At 45.3% G+C, this 21,160-nt stretch overlaps 1 protein-coding gene across 2 annotated transcripts in view; it reads left to right on the top strand.

Annotated features, from left to right (window-relative positions):
- LOC105561886 (ankyrin repeat and SAM domain-containing protein 1A-like) overlaps positions 1–21,160 on the top strand; it is a 48,871-nt gene that overhangs the window by 9,844 nt on the left and 17,867 nt on the right. Inside the window, exons 5-11 of one of the 2 annotated variants that reach the window (XM_012012242.1) lie at positions 103–225; positions 2,910–3,136; positions 3,699–3,915; positions 5,690–5,902; positions 6,297–6,570; positions 6,782–7,462; positions 10,459–10,633. In XM_012012242.1, coding sequence (XP_011867632.1) covers positions 103–225; positions 2,910–3,136; positions 3,699–3,915; positions 5,690–5,902; positions 6,297–6,570; positions 6,782–7,462; positions 10,459–10,633 — 1,910 coding nt within the window. The remainder of the gene's footprint in view (positions 1–102; positions 226–2,909; positions 3,137–3,698; positions 3,916–5,689; positions 5,903–6,296; positions 6,571–6,781; positions 7,463–10,458; positions 10,634–21,160) is intronic. The other variant, XM_012012243.1, reaches the window with a different exon arrangement.

Genomic DNA, 21,160 nt, shown 5'->3' with positions numbered 1-21,160 from the left:
TATACACCTCGCGATACTCGCGGACATAAAATCGCGCGATCGATATCGCCGCGCTTCGATCGGGGCCAGGTATCACCCATGTAACCGTGCCGTTTCTTACAGATTGGAAACTGTGGAGTTACTCGTGCGAACGCATCCTGAATTAATCGAATCACTTCGTAACTCTTCCTCATCTCTGATCTTCCCGCACACGCCATTGCACTTAGCGTCGCGCAATGGCCACAGGTAAGAGTTAATTTACTTGGCGTGTACGTGGAAAAAAAAAAAGAGTAATTCATAATCGATAGAAAGCGAGCGAGTGAAATTAACTACCGAGTTTATTATATCTAATGGTGTACACAGATGAGACGTCATGTATTTGAAAAACGTAGCTGCCTTTCCCTTTTTACCTCGCGCGACTCGGCTCAGCGGTTTTAATGATATTCCGACGAAGCGCGCGTCATGCAGTGCCCGTTGCCGTCACGTGTGCGCGGGTATTTTTGTTTGTCTAAGGACCGCGTATCGCTTCTTCCCGCGAAATGGTCACGCTAATTATTGGATAATGCGCAACGTGTATTGTGTTCGAGTACAACAATGGATTCGTTCGAGCTAACCATAACGATGTCGAGCCATTTGCAGTGCTGGCCATTAGAGCCAATCAGAGAGCACCGCGTTGCGTAATCCCATCGAATACGATATATGCGTCCTCCGACTGGCATGATCCGATCCAACCCTCTACTGGTTACACGTCCCATATTACCGTCCCGTCGATTGCCCTCTCGTCCCTCCTCGAGCCACGCGAATGCGTCCGATCGCATCACACCGGCAGCCGCTCTGTCCATCCGTGCGGATTGCTGACCGCCTCCCGATTACGAGAATCGTATTAATCACTGCCGCCGAAACGTACCGACCTATATTAATCGCGACGGCGGAGCAACGGCAAATTACTATTCCTTTGCGTCTCAAAAATACGTCGGCTTTCTTGCACCGCGCTCGCTGTCGTTACGTCACGTCGGGATGTCGTGTCGTCGCGTAAACCTGACGACACAACGAATAATAAGTCGGTATTAAATTGGAGTGGAAGAACCTTCTGTGTGGAATAAATAATGTCATAATCATAATCATGTATCTTGTGTAATATTATTCAATTAACTGAGCCGCGTAATAGGGTGACAAAGAAGGAAGCGGATAATCGATTACGTCGAACCCACATGATCAGATGGCGAAGATACTGTGCAACCGCCGCTACACATATTCCTCGATAATCGTGAAAAACCCCGTGGCCTCTTAGGCGCGCGGTGGCGAATTTCGGGCTGTAACGTCTCCGTTACCTGGTCGTTTCGCATTTTAACATTTGGTGCCGAGCGAAACGTTCCCGTTTAACAGGGCGACACTGGTCCGTAATCCCGCTGAGCTTTTTGTATAATCGACGCCACGGAGACGTGAGCGGTGGACGAGCGCGGGGGGATGCGACGATCGTAACAGCCCGGTTGGCGGTCGAATCGAATCGTGAATCGCCGCGAAACGGCAGTCACATTGTAATCGGGTATAACGCCGGTTTTTCTATGCAGCCTCGCAGCCGGTAATCGCTTTAACCGGCGCTTGCCGCTTATAATGCGATCGTATCGCGATATACAGTCCGGCGGCTGCATTTTCCGTCGATGCCGGCGCGAGGGTGCAGCAGAATTGGCCGGGGGTGTCGGCGTGGGGTGGGCATGAGAGAGATAGAGAGAGAGAGAGCGTGCGGAACGTGACATTTTATCGCTCGAATTTTGGTTAAATAACGGCGCGCGAGACGTTTGCGCCTGTACGAGTGCGAACGCGTACGCACGAGCTGTTTGCGCGTTTGGATTTCAGCGTTTCTCAAACTGCAGCCGCGAAAAGGGAAATATCGACGCGTTCATCCAAAAACCGTCCACGTGGATCTGTTTACGTCCGCGAGTTTACGTAGATCTATGCCGATAATGTTACAGCGATTTACAACAATTGATACTTTCGCGCCTTACGTTCCTGTCATATTTCACACGTGTCTTTTCTACTATACGCGACACATTCTTGACTATCGAGACCCCCCTCTGTCCACTTTGAATCCATCTGTTGAACACGTTGCAAGATCCCCGACACCGCCAAGTTTGAGAGTCTCTGAGGTGGATGCATGCGCGCACGCGAACACGTACGGGGGTGGGGGTGGGGGAGGGAGGGTTGCGTACATTGCGACGGTCGGGCTCACGCACGCGTTTCACGCGCGCACCACGATATTTAGTGGATCTACCAGCGCAGCTATATGGGGCTAGAACAGGATGGGGTAGGGGGAAGAGACTGATGGCAGAGAGGGATCAGTTTTGGGGGAGGCGGACGCGGAGTAATGTCTATTATCGGATTCAATATCGATGCTCTCGGTAAGCCAGTATACAAATACCCCTATGCTACGGTAATAACAACATAGGTGCACGCGAATCCGATCTTCAGCCGCCAATCCTATATGCGACGGACGGCTGCGGTCACCGCAGTCGGTGCGCGGCCCATCCGATAAAAGGAGGGCAAAATCTGTGTTTCGATTAGGCGCCGAGTGGCAAATGCGGCTCTGATAGTCTTAATGGCTTGCCGATGGATGGAGGTCGCGGGAGACGCTTCGAGGCCGCTTAAAACCCCGAAGAGCCCCTGGTCTCTGGTCCCCCGCTCGAGATTTATCGCAAAGTCCACGCGCTAAAGTCGATAACTTGTTACTTTATTTCCTAACGTTCCTGAAGCCGGGGCTTCTCTTTCCTTCACCTTTGCATATGAAGCACGAAAGGCGCAATCTGATTTCTCCTTTTACGTAGCGACGTTAAAATTGCGGAAGCGCCTTGCGAATTTCACGATTGGCCCGTTGCATCGATCGAAACGTGAAATAAAATGCAATGAGACGTTCGCTTAATTTTGTGTTGCAGAGCGGTCGTGGAGGTCCTCCTTGCCGCTGGGGTTGACGTCAATACGAGAACATCGGCAGGCACCGCGATGCACGAGGCCGCGCTCTGCGGCAAGATGGAAGTGGTGCGGGCGCTTTTAGATCGCGGAGTGGATTTGGGCATTAGGGATTCACGGCAAAACACGGTGCTTGATCTTCTGGGACAGTTCCCGCCGCACGTCACTCAAGATATCACAGCGGTGATAAAAAGTACGGCTGCATTCGCATACAATTTATTTCCGTAACGTTCACGGATCGATGCGCACGTACATGTGCGTGTATCCTATGTACATGTATGTACGTACGTGCATGTATGTATACCTGTACATACGTGTGCATATATATGTGTATATGTAATTAGTGGAATTTCTGTCGAGAGGACGTACGTTTCTAGTTTACTGCAGCGTTTAATTAAATCGCTCTTAGCCACATATAAAGATTTGCGTGTATTTGCATAACGTTATATTAAGCACATGGGATTAATCCCGAACTCTGTTTTTGCATACATTACATGCGAATAATGAAACGACACGTTTATAATTTTTACCACTTACATCGTACAGTGACGACGGCCGCGATAATTCTCATTCTTAAAACGGCTACAGATTAGAAGTATCGGGAAAAAGGTCACTTTTGAATTTTCCTTGCTGCATTTCCACTCTCGCTCGCTGCTACGGCATACGCGATTTTGTTATAGCTCTGTTTGTTGAAAAGTATTTGTAATCGTCTCCAAGTGTTCGTAACTGCAATACCCTCGTCGATTTCGTAACAGGGCACCGGTCTTCCTCCGGTGTGGAAAGCGACGCCGATAGCGAGAACTTGCCGCCGATTCCGGTGCAGGGTGGCGACTCGCTGGGCAGCCCCTACGAAAATGTTCGTCCGGAGGATGATCTCTCCCCCGCGGAGGGTACGTCGCCTACTCAATGGCAGTTCTATCATAAGCCTCGGGACGACGATCGTCGCGTTTCCGGCACTTCCGTCATGTCCTTGTGAGTATCTTTCTTCACGTATGTTGCATGTGTGCGTTGCAATATTTTTTTACATCGTACACCCCTATTTCTCCCCACTGATATTGCGATGTCGTGATAATGACACATGCTTGTACGTAATATCCAGTATAACTAATATGTGTGTTCGTGATATTAATTCGGTAGTAGCCAATAATTTACATGAGTGTAATATTATGAGAAAATTATTTACGTACATGATTGGATAAGACGTGTTGCACTGTTTGAATATTTCGACGTATCGTTATTACATTAAAACAAATTGCATAACATCCGATAGCGTGTGTATAGTAGTAAAAGTTATTGACACAAATTACATAGACTTCTTACACTAGGAAAATTGTAATATAGGTATATCGAGAATGCTCATACACGTGTACTCTCATGTATAATAATCATTGGAGAGGATTGCGAGTTGGCACGTAAAATATAGTGAAAAAGTATCCCTCTATCATCGAGATCATCTTCGTAGAGAGCCCTCGGGGAAAAAAAGTAAAACCGCGATTGGATCGGGTAAGCGCGGAGGCTCGTAATATTTTGCAAAAAGGCTCCGTGCGCGCACAGCGGCTGCGGCTGTGCTTTAATATAGAAGATGTTGGACAAACAAAAGCGTAGACGTGGACGGAGCGCGGAGTGAATGAGTGAGTACCGTCCAAGCACCGGGATGATGACGGCTGGTGCTGGCGCTGCTGCCTACCGTTGGTATCCGTAGGAGGTGGAGAAGGTTGTAGGTAGAGGTTCTCGAACCGAAAAGGGAACCTGAATATGGGGCGGTGCCAGGGGGGTGAAACGCGAAGGTGGAGGAAGAGGTTGGAGGAGGTGGCACGGCCGCGTGTAGCCCCAGCGCGTTAAGCACCGCTTGGCTTGGTTTAATTTTCCTGATGTAGGCAGGCGAGATGGTGGGTCCGACCGCCTCGTTCGCCCCTAGGTCACCCCCGTTGCATCACCCCATTGGTACTCTGTGCCAGTGCTACCGCTCTAGCTGCTAAGCCCGACTGGTTGGCTCGGGTACGGCGGGCGAGAAAGAGAAAGACGAAGACATAGAGTGATAGAGAGACGATGAGGGAAAAGTGGAGAGCAAGGGAGCGAACGAAGGAGAAAGAGGGATACGCAATATGTACGTGTGGAAGAGGGAGAAGGGAGCAGAGAGAATGTGGGAGCTGCTCCCGTTGATGTTCCGCACTTCCACCATCAATGTTTGACGTCGGTAGCCCCGGCTTGGCCGCCTCGAAATGAATCCATCACGTTAAACAATGTAAATGTTAGCCCGTCTCAGCATAAAACTAATAACCATTGCTCTCTCCCTCGTGTTACAAGCGCGTGGCCTCCGCAACCCCCCGGGGCCGCAAACTCCTTTTTCGCTTCTCTTTCCCGCGTTCGTCGTGTTTCGTTCTCGTCGACGTGGCCTCATTAAAAAGTCGGCACTTGCCTGTGAATGTCTTTAACCGAACCGTATTTTGTCAATGGAAGCAGCTGTCTTTTCTATAGCGCGATTTACATCTACATCCTTATGTGTAACGATCTTCACACTTTTTGCTCTCGCGAGTATTTTAATTTAAGCACACCGTTATATTCACGATTTAAATAACATTAGCGTAATAAGATAAAAACTCTGTCTAAATCCCAGTGAGCGAGGCATAACCGGATAGTAGTTATTCTAGTTTAGTCGATATACGATATTCTGTTGCTTGGCTTTGGATGTGCGGTTAATTGTTGCTAATCGATAACGGTTGACGTACCGGGGTGCGCGTTTCAGTGAAGACGAGCAGAACGGGGAACCGGTGAACGGAGTACGGAGGGCCCTCCAGCAGACAGAGGACTCCGACCCCAGTTCCGTCTTCGACAGCGTCTTTATGTCCCTATCCGACACTCTCAACTCTATAAATACTCTCGAAAGTTCCGACCAAACTCCTGAAGATATACCACAAAACACTACCAAAAGAACACCATTACCATTCGACACTACACGGTAATGACACGCAAACATTCTGCATTGCATTAGTTGCATTAGAAACAACATGAATACTTCGTAATTGTCGAATCGACGTTTTCCGAAGGTAGTCTTGATTAGAGTAGCTTACATGCATGTATACTCGTCTGTAGAACGTATCTTTCGGAAACTATTCACGCGTACTTGACGTTGCTAGAGAATATTGCATAATACTCGAGACGCAAATACTACAATTCCGAGATATGCTGTTAGCGCGCAAAATGTAACGGCGTGAGAAGTTTTTGTATTTCTTGCTGATTAATCGAGCGGAAGCGTACGTTTCCGACGTGCTCGATCTATCGGGTCGATTTATCATCGACCAGTAATAGATGGCCGATTGGTTCCGCTGAAACCCCGAGTTTTGGTTGCACAGGGGCTCCGACAGCGGACTGTACCAAACTCCACCCGTGCCACGCGGCACAATGGAGGGTAGCTTCGTATCAGAGGACCTGTCCTTGACATTGCCCACGGGATACGGGGGCAGAGAGTCCGACCAATTGAGCGTATCGTCATCCTCGAGCGTCGGCGGACCGAGCCCACGGGACCGTCGTTGTTTGCCCAACGATTCCAGCGCTGCCGGGATTTACTTGCCAATGGCACCCCTGTCCAGCTCGCTACACAGCCCCGCTTCCAACAATAAAGTCTCGGTAAGAGTCCCCGGTTTATCTAAGTTGTGAGGAAATATCCAGAGACACGAATAATATGTTCTCGGCGTAAATTGGAGAGATAACATTGCCTTGCGCGCTCGTGCCAATTAAATTTCTTGACAATGTTTGTGACGCGACGAATATTTATGACGCGAGGATAACTCGAATGGTCTCCGCGAACGCGAAGAAATATTCGCTTCTTCTTCCGCAGCCGACGCCGCCCAAGAAGCCGCCTAGACGAAATCTCTCGGTATCCCCGACGCACCTGCAAACGCAAATGTCTTTGTCGGCCGACAGTTCGGTAGGGCCGAGCAATTACGAGTACTTGTTCCTGGCGCGCAGCGGTGCGCGAAGTCACATCGATCTTGAGCAGCTGCAGAAACGGCGCGATCAGCTGCGACACGTTACGCGAAGCGTGGACCAGTACGTGGAGATGAAGTCGCGGCTGGTCGGGACCGATGAGAAACGCGAGTCCGGCGTGGAGCCGGTAGCCATAACGTCCATCTACGAGAACCGGCCGATGAAGATGCTGAATCCGCGAAGAAAATTGCGTAGGCACGCGTACGACAACTACGAGCCGGAGAACAGCTCGTGCACCGACAAATCACCGTGCAGCGACGGCGACGTGATCCAGGAGCAAACGTTCGTATCGAGCGCCTTTCTCACCCTCAAGTCTTCCCAGGAGAGTCTCCTCGATGAGAGGCGCGAGATGGCGGACGGACAGTCCGCGTCGGAGGGTCGCGAGGCCACCGACAAGCGTCTCAAACGCGTCCAAATGATGCTGCCGACCAGCCCTACGCATTACGCTCAGCCGCCTACCCCTGATCATCCGCCGCCGTCCGCCATGCAAGCGGAAAAGTCCATCCACGAGCGTATTCGTCCGCTGAGCCAGGTAAGTGGTATCGGCGACTATTACTCGACGCGAGGTCAACGTGTTGACGGATGTGTAATGCCGAAAAGATAGCGGGCAGTTAATGGCAGGTCATTAGCAACGTGTAATGGCCGCTGCACGATAATATCTCGTTACGAAGCAACGCAATTTTCAGCCGCGCTTATCGGATTGTCGAAAGAAACGCGGCGATTGTCTTGCTCCTCGTGCGTCTCTATGGAGTTCTCCGAGAGAAAATCGTACCTTTGTTTTTGTAAAATAAAGTTGTTTTCGAAAATCATATCAAGTTATGAATCGACGGATGGTTCTTGAGCGACTAACGTCGCTTCCGATCCCCGCATTAACTCGTACGAGCGTGCATGCGGGATTCCCGATTCCCCGCGAGAATTCCGCAGTTCGTTTCAAACGGTAGCAATCTGAAATGGGAGCGTTTCCGCGATTTGTCGCGCGGCACCCGGCGGAGCGTGCAACGGCGGCGCTCAATTTTGCATTCTCGGCTGCTGCTCGGAAGTACGGCAATCAGTAGACGTTTATACGCACGTACATCCGTCTCATATGTCGGAGGGATAGCGGAGATATAGTCACCGCTAAAGACGCGTCGGAACGTGGGGACTCAGCGGGACGCGCGGGTGAGGGTTACGCGAAACTGCCGATCCTTTAAGCCGCTCGTGACGTAAGAACTTGGCAGCGCGGGCTCGTTAAGGGTTGCCATTAACGCTCTCACTTGACCTGGTGCCTTGGACAGTAGATAAGCAGTCGACGTGGCGTCTTACCAGGTTACGTTTAATATACAAGCTGTGTTTGATCTGTGATGCGATTTACAAGGATTCGTCCCTCCGCCTCGCTCGCAGCCGCCACCGCCGCTGCTTTCGGCCTGCCTCCGCTCGTTTGCTGCCGTTTGCGCGTCGTCCTATGATCGTTCTGCTGTGAGACCGACTACGTTCAATTCCCATCCACCGCGAATGGATATCCATAGCACACGACGCAGCTTCCAGCGCACTCCTGCCTCTCCCTCCCCCTCTTTCTCTCTCTCTCTCTCTCTCTCTGACTCTCTTTGCTCTTTCCACGGTATCTCTCCGCCATCCATCCCAGCTTCTCTCTGCCGTTCCCTATATGCATTCGCAATCCGTGTCTTTCAGTCGGCTATACACGCTTGACGAAATATCACACAGTGAATATATCCAGAAAGGAGTCGGTGAATGCGGCGAAGACGGCGAACTCATGTGTACAGCCGGTGTGGTACCATGTAACGTCGCTTGCTTGGAAGATGATCGATGTCTTCATCATGCAAATCGTCTATTTGATAGACACGGATACCTTCTTCTCGTAACGTGCTTCGTACATCCTTCCCTGGTAGTCGATGAGTTGTAAATCCTTCGTTTCCCATTGGACTATCGGGCGATTCCGCACACTTTCGGATTCTCAATTTAAATAAGCTCCGAAGATCCGAGTCACGGGATGAGACAGATACGCGTTGGGAAATCGAATCGGCAAGATATTTGGTAGGAGCTAGCGAAGGTTAATATCGCTAATATCGCACAATTTACACGACTAATATCGCAACGTTCGTCGGTCGAGTCACGATAGTACGAGTATTCTCAATTCGTTGAGCAGCTGATATGATTCGATGATGGAGATCGAACGCTATTACGGCAGCTGAAGACAGCGCGCTCGGCACACGGAGGCAGAGAGTCTCCGTGAACCTGTCGGAGGAAGGACGAAGAGATGGGAGAACCCTCTACGGATGGTTGCTTCTCACCCGTCAACTTCCGCGAATCCAGTAGAGCGGCAGAATGCAAGACGCCGACACCCTTTGAATAATGAAGCCCTCGGCTTCTATGCCTGTCTGACTTCGCCTCGCGAACGCTCGTTCTCCGGTTGCCATAGGAGAGAGAGAAATTCACGAATTTGTAGCGACGGTTTCCGGCTGTCTCCTCGAGACGCTCTCGGCGTTTTACAGATGATACCGCGAGCGTCTGTCGGGCCTCTGACGTCAAATTTTAATTGCGTTAGAGCCTTTCTGGAACGCGCGATGAAATAGCAGCTTGCCGCGCTTCGTAGTTTGCACTTAGTAAATCAAAATGCGAGGTCTCTTTGAGTGGCGGTAACGCAATTTTCGGTGGTTTAATGTGCCCCGCTGTTAAACATAAATGACGTTACGTTGACCGTTGGTCGTGGCTTATTATTAGCATAACATGGCATATAAAAATTCATAAAATACACATATGTAATTAAAATCCGTACAAACTATACCGAGCTGTAACTCTAATCATTTTAGGTGTTAAGGTCGTTTCATCTTCAGTTCACATTCATCTTTCTCTCTCTCTCTTTCTCTTTCGTTTCTCTTTAAATAAAAATAATTTTCGATGTATAAAGTAATTCCCATGTAAACTCCATTGCAATATTTGCAGCAATAATTCTTTGCGGATCATGAAATTCAAGAGTGCTGGAAAAATCATATTATATTTGTCATTTATGACTCGCCGTCAGCGGAATCGAAAGAATTAATGTCAAAAGGTATAGATTTTTATTCGAATAAATAAATATGCTTTAGGTTGACCACGCGTATTTATTTTCCCTCCGATTTACATGGCATATTTCTCGCGTGCCTGCGCGCGGACGTTTCGTTTCAATAAATTTTCATCGCGATAGGATTGGCTTCATTTTTCCATCGTGTGATTTGCCGCGGCTCGACGCGACGCGGCTCACGGGGGAATTTTTATATCGACTGTAAATATCCGTGTATAAAATACGAATGTTGACAATTTTGTGATAACGGCGATATGCCCAGAGTAATAGTGGTCGCGGGCAAATTGTAAAACGCAACTGCCATAAATCCAACAACATGATCAGTACGAGTTTCACGGGGGCAGATATTGAAGGCTTGGAAACCGAAGCGTCAGAAATGCTCTTTCCCGCAGTATTTACTGCAATATTGTAGCGTGTACTTTAGGCGAGGAGTCTCGCTTCCTCTTCAAATGGCGCTGATTTGTCAATAGGTGTACAAGCGAAGATCCCGCGACATGGAAACGGAAACGGACGAAGATCTGCTGCAATTTCCCACCGGTGGATCACTCAACGCGTCAAGCGGCTCGCTCTCCAGCGTATCGCTGTCCGACAAGAGCATGTCCACGGACAATGTCGAGGAATACTTCGGCGACGTGCCGTTCGCAGGTAAACAGCAACGCACGCTTGGCTGCACCGCATGACGCTTCTTTCTGCCCACGTGTACATGCATAACCGTTGTGTTACGTTACTGTCTTTTTACCGTCTGTCTGAAACACCGCTAACGCGACGATTGGGGGACATGCACTCTAAAGCGAGTCTCTCGACTTTTCCCGTTTAAGTACGCAATGTGTCGTTGACTCGTGCTACATTGCTGAAAACGGGCTACGTGGAAGGCTACAAGGCGAATTGTACATATGTATAGTGTCACCTAAAGGTGATGGTGTTGATGCTACAATCATTTTACGTATGTATTCAATTACCTTCGTCCTCTTTGTTATCGACATTAACATTTACTCATGGCGTTCGTGTAACAGCACACTTTTATATCGCGACCCGGAAGGTTACGTAATAACGGCACGAGGACGGGAATCGCTATTATTTTCATCCTTTTCATCTTTTTCTTCTTTTGCTTTCATTATCGGTATATGGACGTAAAGAAGATTGCGACACACAGACCTCACTCTTACTCGTGCAAATATGTTAGGAGCAGCTGGTCTGCGCAACGCAGTATATCTAGAAGATATATTTTTACGGCAATTGTGTGCGCGTGCGTGTGTGCATACACATGGTTGGCAATTAAAATTTATTCTAATAATAGTTTGGTACGTGCAACTGATCACCCAAGTCTCGCCGTCTTCGTAAGAGACGAAACATGCGCATTGTGCACAAACTACCAAGTATCGGAGTTACTTTACGTGCATGTGTATCCACACGACGTTTAATCCAATAAAAATGCTATTTATATTTCCATTAGCCATTTTAAGGGGTATCCCATCGTACACTCGCCCTTTTGTAACGCCGTAACAAAACGAACCTTCCGAGTCTGCTCCCGAAAGAACAGATAAATCACACGGGGTGGTTTTCTCCCCCACCCCACCCTCCCCCGCACAAGAGAGAACGTTCTGTACAGTGCGCGACGTAGATCTTCTTCGGCTTGATCGAGCCGGACGTACTTTAGCGTCAGGAACACCGAAAAAGAAGTCCGAATTTTCGTCGGTCGTGTCCCGGCGGATCGGTAGTAGTTCGTGATCTATTTCATCGAAATTCGCTCTATTTTTCTTTGATTTTGGGCGGCGTCGATTTGGAATATACGTTCGGCGCATCTGTTCCCCGAAACGCGCGGCCCCGGTTTTCCTACGGTAATAAAATCTGTCGGTTCTGGATTTCAATCTTTGCCGACGCAAAGCGAAAGACGTGCCGCGCAAGCACAATCGTTGTGCAAAAAGCTAACGATCCGAGTTCGTTATTCGGGCTAGCTCGGTGCTCCATGTTATCGATAGTTATTCCCGGTTAATCTAATGGATTTAGGCGAAGTCCTCCGTAGCGAACGATAGAAATTTCGAAAACAGAGTTGTTCGTCGTGTAGAAACGTTAGAAATATTAGGGATTTTGCGCATGCTACGACTAGAAGCAAAAGAAACATAAATAGTTCCTTAGATTGTATACTTATTACATTATAGCATTGCGATGTATACATATCGATAGTCGCTTTATCACATATCTCTCTTCCACCTTTTACCTTCGCCTCAATATGTCAGCGATGTATGCGGGACAAAGCAGATTTCGATTGCGTTATATATTACTTGATATAAGTAATGAATACACAGCTAGTCTATAGAGACTTGTTCGCACAAATAAAACCTTTCTCTCGAGATATTTAATAATCCCAATAATTAATTACATGCACAAAATAATAATATATATTATGTACGACCTTGTACATTTATCTCGCGTTATTAGGATTTAATGAAATTAAATTATTTTATAATGTTTTATTTTGTATATAATGCGTAGTTGGTATCTCACGATATTTGATATTTATATAATTATATAAGAAAAAGGCTACAAATGCTCGAGAGGAATTGAGATTAAGGATTGAAAAGACTGGAAATCATATCGCAGAGAAGAGAGTTTTGTTATGTTTTCAAATTGAAATTATATAAATAGATATATTTGAATAAAGATATTCTATAGATATTTATATATAGTAAATTGTATGTATTGTAGGATCACCATGTATTTTTATCGAGTCATACATATATTAGAGATATAGTTCATTTTGATATTTCTTTTTTTTTCAAATGAGTATACGATATTTAAATATACATATCCAGAGTGTACTAATCTGCTCTACAACATTGCTGAACCTGAATAGTACGTCTTCTCCCCAATTAAGTGGCATATCTTACGAGATAATATTAAATGTTAACAATATCAACTGCATAATTTTTATCTTTATTATATACATATTAATTGATATACATGCAGCATACATATACGATTATCTATTTATTCATTTTCAAGCATACTAATTGCAAATTAATTATGAATTAACGAACTTAAATTGTGATCAATTCTGTGATTTTTTTTTATAATTCAAATATACTTAGGGACAATCACGAGATCCTAAAATAAGAGATGGTGTCATCTGAGATACATTGAATTAGGTCTGATAATATTATATCTTGTTTTGCGACTGATTTAATATTTTATTTTGCGTCAAATGCTTCGTCCAAATATTATAATGGCTCAACCTCTGTGTATACGTATATAAAATTATATAAATATGCGCGATATATTTACATTTTAAATTTAAGCAATTATAATATCCTTCATGTGCTAATAAACGTTATGCTGCTATTGTATGCGATGTCTTGAGTCATTTTGTCGCTTATGTCTCTCCTCTGAGCTTTCGCAAAATTTTTTTTATCCGTTATAATGCCGTTGTAGTTTGCAGATTCGTCATCCTTTTTACTATAATCTCTGTTATTCAGTAATAATAGACCGGTCATGTGATTATACTTATTTCTTTTCCAAAAATCCCGTCCCAAAAATACGATAGAACATATACAAGATTTTCAGCAAGAGAAATTTCCCTAATCGTTTCTAATCAAGTAAGTTTGACAAAATTTTTTAGCATTTAATTTCTTCTCTTCCATAATGAGAGCCTGTCCTGTTGTTACATCTTGTATATATTCCAAATTACGCGGCTGTAAAAAAAAACACGTTATATTTGATGATAAATCCTGGCACAATTTATGGCAGTATATTTGAAGTATTATTTTTCGATATCTTTCTAATTAATCCAGAATGCAATTATATTAATCCTAAAATGTGTAAATATGGGCTAGGAATAACAACCTAACTAAATATATTTGTCAAGGGAAAAACGTATTTAATTTTTGGCCAAAACGTTACTTATGATATAAGGAATCCGCGTTTATATTTTATATATGCATGCTCTGCAATTTGTTTAACTTCTGTGGCTGCATACTCTGAATATTATACGTGATTTTTAGTGATCAGCTGCGTGATAGTCTTACATATCGTGTACCTTTGTTATGTTCAGCGTATGAGTATATGAAGCGTGCGATTAAAACTCGTATGCAAAAAAATACTACAGTGCGTCTTGCGACGAAAGATAAAAGTGGAGCAAGGTGAGTCTCCATGAATAACACACTGTTTTATCAAACTTACTTCGCTGGTCTATCCTTGCCACTCGTACACATAATGACAAATTATGCTACTTTATAAAGTTAGACCTTTTTTTCGTTGCAAGCGCGAGACAATTTTTCTTTTATTTACATAATGTACGTGAAATGTGCATTTTTCAAAATTTATATAAGCGACACGACACAATTCCTCTCACGTTTCGTGCGAGTGTGTAGGAACTTAAAATGAATGCGCAGTGATATTTACTGATAAGACTTTCAGACTTCAAGTGCTCTTTATCAATGTCATAAGTGTTACTCGTGCAACTTTCCTCGAGATGAAGGCACAATTCGTACTTTCTTTCCTTATCGAGTAAGCCATTTGTCCTAGATTATACATAACAAGATCATAAGTGTTACTCGCGCAACTTTCTTCAAGATAAAGGCAAAATTCGTACCCTCTACCGCTATCGAGCAAATCATTTGTCCTAGATTATACGAGATCAATTGACAGTCTATTTAATTGATTCTTTTATCTATATTTATTTGCACTTATATTTTCACAAGAGTTTGTTATTACGACAAAATGCGTGCCAAGAAGTTTATTGAAATCAGTGACTGATATATCGTCTCCGAAGTATCTGTGATCCTATTTCATTAATATAATATGTTTTAATACGAGTCGCGTTACACTTGATAGCTGGTAAGTGGACGATTAATATGTTGCTTGCAATAAGACGAACGACATTATGACATCCGGTAGGATACGTGTTACAAGCGAGTACATGTTGACCGTGCGTTCTCGACTGCATTAACTCGTAATAAGATACGGCAATTGCACATATACATACGTATACAACCGTTTCACATAGCGATTCTAACTGATGGATATCGCGAGAAATTAATTTAACATTAATAATTTTAATTACACAGTTTTTGTTTCGTGCGATCAATGTCTGTGATTCACAAGTTGCAAGTTTTAAAAAGGAGAGAGAGAGAGACAGCCTGATTTCTTGTTTTAAAATTAATTTAAGACCGATACAATGCGCGATCTTGATCACCGTAATTTTACAACTTTCTCTCTTGAACTAATAACCGCGAATAAATAACAATCTACGCTACTTCGATCTTATCGGAAGAGACGAAGCAACTGGGCCCTCTACTTCGTAGAAAAGTAACTTCGTGTCACGGTACAAAAATCAGTTGGTGGCTTTAACAGTCTCGGAAGAGGCAGAACCGGAATGTACTTTCAGGCAGCTAGTTAACCCCGCTCATTGTGCTCCGTTTATGACCGTAACGGAAAGTATGTGGCTGCCTTTGTCGTCGCCAGGAAGAACAGTAAACTCTATGCACGAAATTATAGGACCCCCTTTCGCGATTATGGATTTAGCGCTGCGAAAATAAGCCACCCATTGTTCTAGGATAGCCGACCTCCCGTTCGCGACCCTGTTCGCCGCGACGATAGTACGCGATGCATTCGATAACGTTCAATGTCTGTCCCGCTTCTCGTCGCGTCGTGAAGGAACACGCGGTTATTAGGGTCAAATCTTTTTGTCCGCGATGAAAAATTGTGGCTAATGAATCACGTGTATGTAACAAATTACGTTCCACTGGACGTTACGAAAGGTCATTCTTCATTAGTTATGTTCGCTCGTCATTGGTAATTCCATAAATTATGAGCGCTGAGCACTTTGCCATTAGCGACGCTTTCCATTCGGCAATGAATGTCTTGATCACTGAACCGATGATTGATTCGCATTGACTGTACAAAATTGTGCGTCTATACTTAACGATTAATTTAAATTGTATGTTTCAAAGCGATGGACACAATTTGGCAATTAGGTAATTGACTTTAAAAAGAAGCTTATATGTAATAGTAGTACTTCAAAATATAAATTATTTAAATTATTTTAAATTTGTTCAAGATTAATATAATTATTTAAAAATCCTTTTATTTAAAAAAAAATGTCTTTATAAAAATAGTAGATAGAGAGACAATTAAATTAACTTCTCATATATTTAAAAGTCCATAAAAATTTAATAAAAAATGTGTAAATTTTTATTTAAACGATCCACCGCATCTTTTTCTATAAAAAAAATATTGGCTTTACATCATCGAAAAAATCTCTCGAGTTAATAGAGCCACTTTGAGAGAGGCAACGCCAACAAAATCGAAGGTCTGTTTCGCGGCTATCGTTAACGTGTCAACCGCATCACGCGTTTAGCAGTAACGGTGACTCGTATTCAGGGAAATAAAATACTTTGGTCGGTTTACTTCTCGGCGAACGCTTGACCACTGCGCGAGAGCCATGTGTGCGTGCGAGCCATATTATGACATCACGCAGGAATGTGTGGACCGTGGGACGTGACTCACGCGATATCAAGTCTCTTCGTTCTTTCGGCGATTGCGCCTCGGTTCGAAACAATCACTCCTCGCTTTAAGAACTTGCGATAAATCCGATCCCCATGGATACTTGTGTAGCGATAAGCGATTCGTGCCATAGTCATCAACAGCGTTGGGACACCAGGAAGTTATCTCGTGGCCTTAATCAGTGATTAGTCAATCGGTAATTAGCTCCCCCGTGTGAAATTTCTCGTCATTCGTACAATTTCCACCGATTGTCATTTTGAAAGTTACACGTATGTGTGCGTACGTATGCATTTGTCCCATTGCAAATAAGTTTAGGAATAATTATTCCATTTGTGTGACTCTGTTTTTCTGAGACATGTGATTGGTATTGTTGACAAGATGAGTCTGAGACCTAATTGCGGTGGGAAAAGAACGAGTTTCGCGTATACGAGCGCGCGTAATGCGCAGCGTTTTGATGCGCGTTATACCGTTTCACCGAGTTCAGACTGCATTAGTCATGACCTCCAAGAAGTCTCCTAGAAAAGCGGAGTAATGAATTTGTCGACTGCTCGGCACCAGTTTGTCGCCTACGTGAGCTAGGGCTCCGTTGTACGACACATATTACTCATTGTTAAACATGTCTTGATGTCAAAATTAAATCATTAAATAGGAAACAAAATGCATCGATTTGCATTCGAGTAACGTAAACCTTAAACGCCGATGTGACTGCCGATACGAATTAATTGCACACGTGAAAACGTGAAATTATATCTACGGTCTTATTTCACCTGGATCAATATAGATTTTCTGTTTATTTGCATGACAATGATGCGACAAGACTCGACTTCTCCATCTGCTCGACGCGTCAGTATTCATTGTGCTGTCATCTTGATGCGTCTTGTCAGGTTCGTGTCAAGGTTTCCGAGGCCCCTAAAGCTCGAAATAACGCGTTTAACGAAATTCGTACGCCCGCGGAATATCACCAGTGGAGAGTAAACTTACGTAGAATACAAATAGACGTTTTCGACCTGCGTACATCCCGCAGGTTTTACCCAAGACATTTTTAGCTGACGAACGAATCGCTCGTGAAAGTACGAACGGATGTGGACGGTTACCTTTATTGGCGCCGGCGTGTCAGTTATGCATGCGAAGAGACTTTATAATCGCAACATGACCTCGGCAAGACATAGTCGCTTTGGCTCAAAATGAACACTACAAGTTGCTTAGGCAATCAAATTTCTTTTTTTAAATAACAAAGATACAGTCGCGATTAATTGCACAATTGAGTTCGATTCGACGTGTCACGTTCGCGTAGCAAATGTACTTCGGCAGGGCGGATCGTGGTCGACGTTCGATAGAAATCCCGACGAGAGGTACTCTTTTCGATGCTTCAAACCGTGACAGTCGTGCAGCCAGTTTTACGTAAGCTGCTCAAAGAGATCTATTTTTATTTGCGAATTTCTGGCAGAACTCTATCTCCCTTCGGACGTATAAAAGTTCCGATTGGAGAAAAATAAATGATGAAAACAAACCGCGTTTTCGGTACCGTGAATTACGAAATTCCCATTCACCAGAAGCAATGCTATTAAAGAATTAGTGATTTGACAAATAACCCGAGTCGCGTATACGGTTCCGAAACACCTCGATAAACATCGAGATAACCAGAGAAAAAGTGACTCTCGAAATTTCGCGCTCCTGCCGGGTGTGTGTACCTACCATCGCACGAAAATGAATGCCCCGAGCAATTTCGCCCGTTGCGTGTTAGTATCAATAATAAAGGCAAAAGGTGGATGATCGAGTGCGCTGGTAGCAGGTCGGAGCAAGGCAAGGCCGGAGAGATCCTCGCCCCACCACCGGCAAGTGCAGCAAGCCGTAATTTCGGCTCGGGGTCCCGGGGAACGATAGTCCCATCTCTGAGGTCATCCTTTTCCACGCTACCAACACGCCGGGCCCCCTGAACCAACGCGGTCCCACTCTCGGCCCTCACTCTCTTTCTCTCTCCCGGCCTCCTCCGGCGACGATGTCCCTCTCGCGCGCATTATTGTCGATCAGGAGTGCGGGTGGCGAGAGAGGACCGAGGTCCGTTCCCGCCTCCTTCCCCGCCGTCTTTTAAGCCACCACCACCACCACCGCCGCCGCTATGCCGTCACGACCACCTCCTCCTCGTGGACCTAACACGTTCGAATTAGTCGTCTCGTTAACCAGACTCGTGCTGCACAACGAAGAGCCCGGCGCGTACGTATCGCTTGACCGATTTGCCACAAGCGACACCGGAGCCACGAGTCCAGAGTCGTACGATTCCGAGCGCGCGTTTCGTCTTCAACGTCTTCCCGATAGCGCGGAGTAACCGAGGAAATTGACCATTTCGTATAAAATCGGCTGTAAGTCAAGTGGAAGCGCCTCGATGTCGCATCGATATGGCAATGGGTTGTCATACGTCGACCATGTCGGTCAACGACCATGGAACGTCCTTGAGTAGGTCAGTCGTGTCGAATGCAGTCGACTTCTGGTGAATTGAGTCATTTATACCTGCGCCGACACTTTCAATCCCGGAGTAGAATTCCCACGTTTATCGCATGTACCAGACCGGTTGAAGAGAACAGCGTAGTGAAACGTAATTTCTGACGGGCGTCCCGAGGTGGAAGATATCGTCGACGACTCCTGGAGCAATTAACTCCGGGTTTGCTCGTTACCGTGAGTTTTGAGCTGATGAGATTTTGGTTGAAATCCTGAGGAAGCCCGCCCGGAATTCGTCGTCGATCAAGTGCAACGCTGCTCACGAGCTCGCGCGAGGAGGTGGTGGGGGGGGCTATCGTGATTGCTCGCGATCGAGCAGCGCGATCGTTTCTTCAGTGTCGTGCCGATCGATCGGACAGGTGGATCGAGGTGGATCGTGCGCGCGGGGCGTGCCGACGTCGGTCTGAAAACTGTTGCCGGCCGGTAGTTCGTTCGTCCGTTGATCGGAGCGAGAGCGTTACGAGGGGCGTACGTGTCCCACGCGTGAGAAAGGGACGTGGACCATTCGGCGCGAAGAGAGAAGGAAGGATACAGACGACACTGATAGACGAGGAGAACGCACATCGAGGAGCACCGATAGTAGGGGGATAGTGGACTCTTGGGTACGTGCCCTCCTCCCGCGTGCCTGTGCGGGTATGCGTGTGTCTGTGTTTGCTGTCATGCCACGTGCACTCCGCAGAAACATTATGTGTTCAAAGTTCCTGGCGTGCCTCGCAAAAAGCACGATACTTGTTGCTCGTTACGCTGCCTGATGTTATAATAGTTCGTCCTCGGCGATTGTGGCGCGTCACACGAAAGGCCGGTCGAAAAGAGGAATTTAAAGGGAGTTTGCGCGAGTAACAAAGCTGTTTTTTTTTTCCACAGCTTGCACCTGCCCAAGATACGGCTTTTGTAGCGTCGTACACACGATATAGATATGACAGATCCAGTGTGGTGAATTATGTATACGCACACAACGGATATAATATAATGACGGAGGTAGATATTGTTGTCGCCAGTAAATAATTAACGATATTGAGTGATTTAGTCGACCCAACTGGCATAAACTTTATTAAATTCCGCTACGTTTCGACCATGCGGATTGTGGTCCTTCTCAAGTGGTTTGTGCTTGAGAAGGACCACAATCCGCATGGTCGAAACGTAGTGGAATTTAATAAAGTTTATGCCAGTTGGGTCGACTAAATCACTCAATATCGGATATAATATAAATTTATTTGTATTCGTACAGCAACGTTATCTTATCGGTGCTCCTCTTAATTTAACAATCTTTCACATTGTGTGTACATGATTCAATTTCACCACGACAAATTCTGTTAAGAAATCCAAGCGCACTCATTTGTGCCCCGCATATGGAAAGCGCGGCTAGATAGGAAAAAAAGAGAAAGCTAGACAAAAAGAGACCCGTTTACAACGAAACAGGTTCTTTTACTATATTCCTTTCTTCTTCGTGAAAGAGAAAAGTTTTCCCTAGAAAAGAATTGACAACAAACGCATGTATTAAAACTTAAATTTATTAGCGGAATTACGTAAATTAAACTGCTGCAAAACAGTTTTTGCAACTTGCGTGTCGCACAATTTCTGTATATCTATTATACAAAATGGGAGCGTGAAAAAAGTTGCATTTCCATTGGCGATTTGACAATCAACTTTAACAATCAACACTATACAACAAGGGGCTTTCTCGCCGAGTGTTATTCGCCCCGTTTATTTTAGACTCGCGATTCTGTTATTCTTGGGCGGCATTCTATCTTTAGTTCTGGCACACACGTCTTGCCATAAGTGTTACGTTATACTCCCAACTTACGAGTACTAGATACACGTGATATTAAGAACAAACGCATTGTGTCACGCCGCCGTGAAATGTGAGGCGTCCTATTTTTCACTAACTGATTCATTATATAGTCACCGATAAAAATTTCAGCTCGCGATATTTCGGTGAAACAATATCGTTCTGCGTGTTTTCACATTCGAGGGAAAATATTTTGCCAGTCGCGTATGTAGCAAGAGTTATTGTTTCAAAATTCTGCTTTCATTGCTTAATGAGTACGATGTATAAAATAATACTGCTGCGCATAAAGGATGCATGTAAAATTAAAAGTTGTATATGCCGCAACAATGAATAAAGTGAGTCTCGCGTCTGCTACCTGAAGCTGCAGCAGATTGAAACAACAAACT

The sequence above is a fragment of the Vollenhovia emeryi genome, unplaced genomic scaffold, assembly GCF_000949405.1.
Source record: "Vollenhovia emeryi isolate VEMERY1.0 unplaced genomic scaffold, V.emery_V1.0 DF939198.1, whole genome shotgun sequence".
In the NCBI taxonomy this organism is placed as follows: Eukaryota; Metazoa; Arthropoda; class Insecta; order Hymenoptera; family Formicidae; genus Vollenhovia; species Vollenhovia emeryi.
This window is presented reverse-complemented; position numbering and strand designations above follow the sequence as displayed.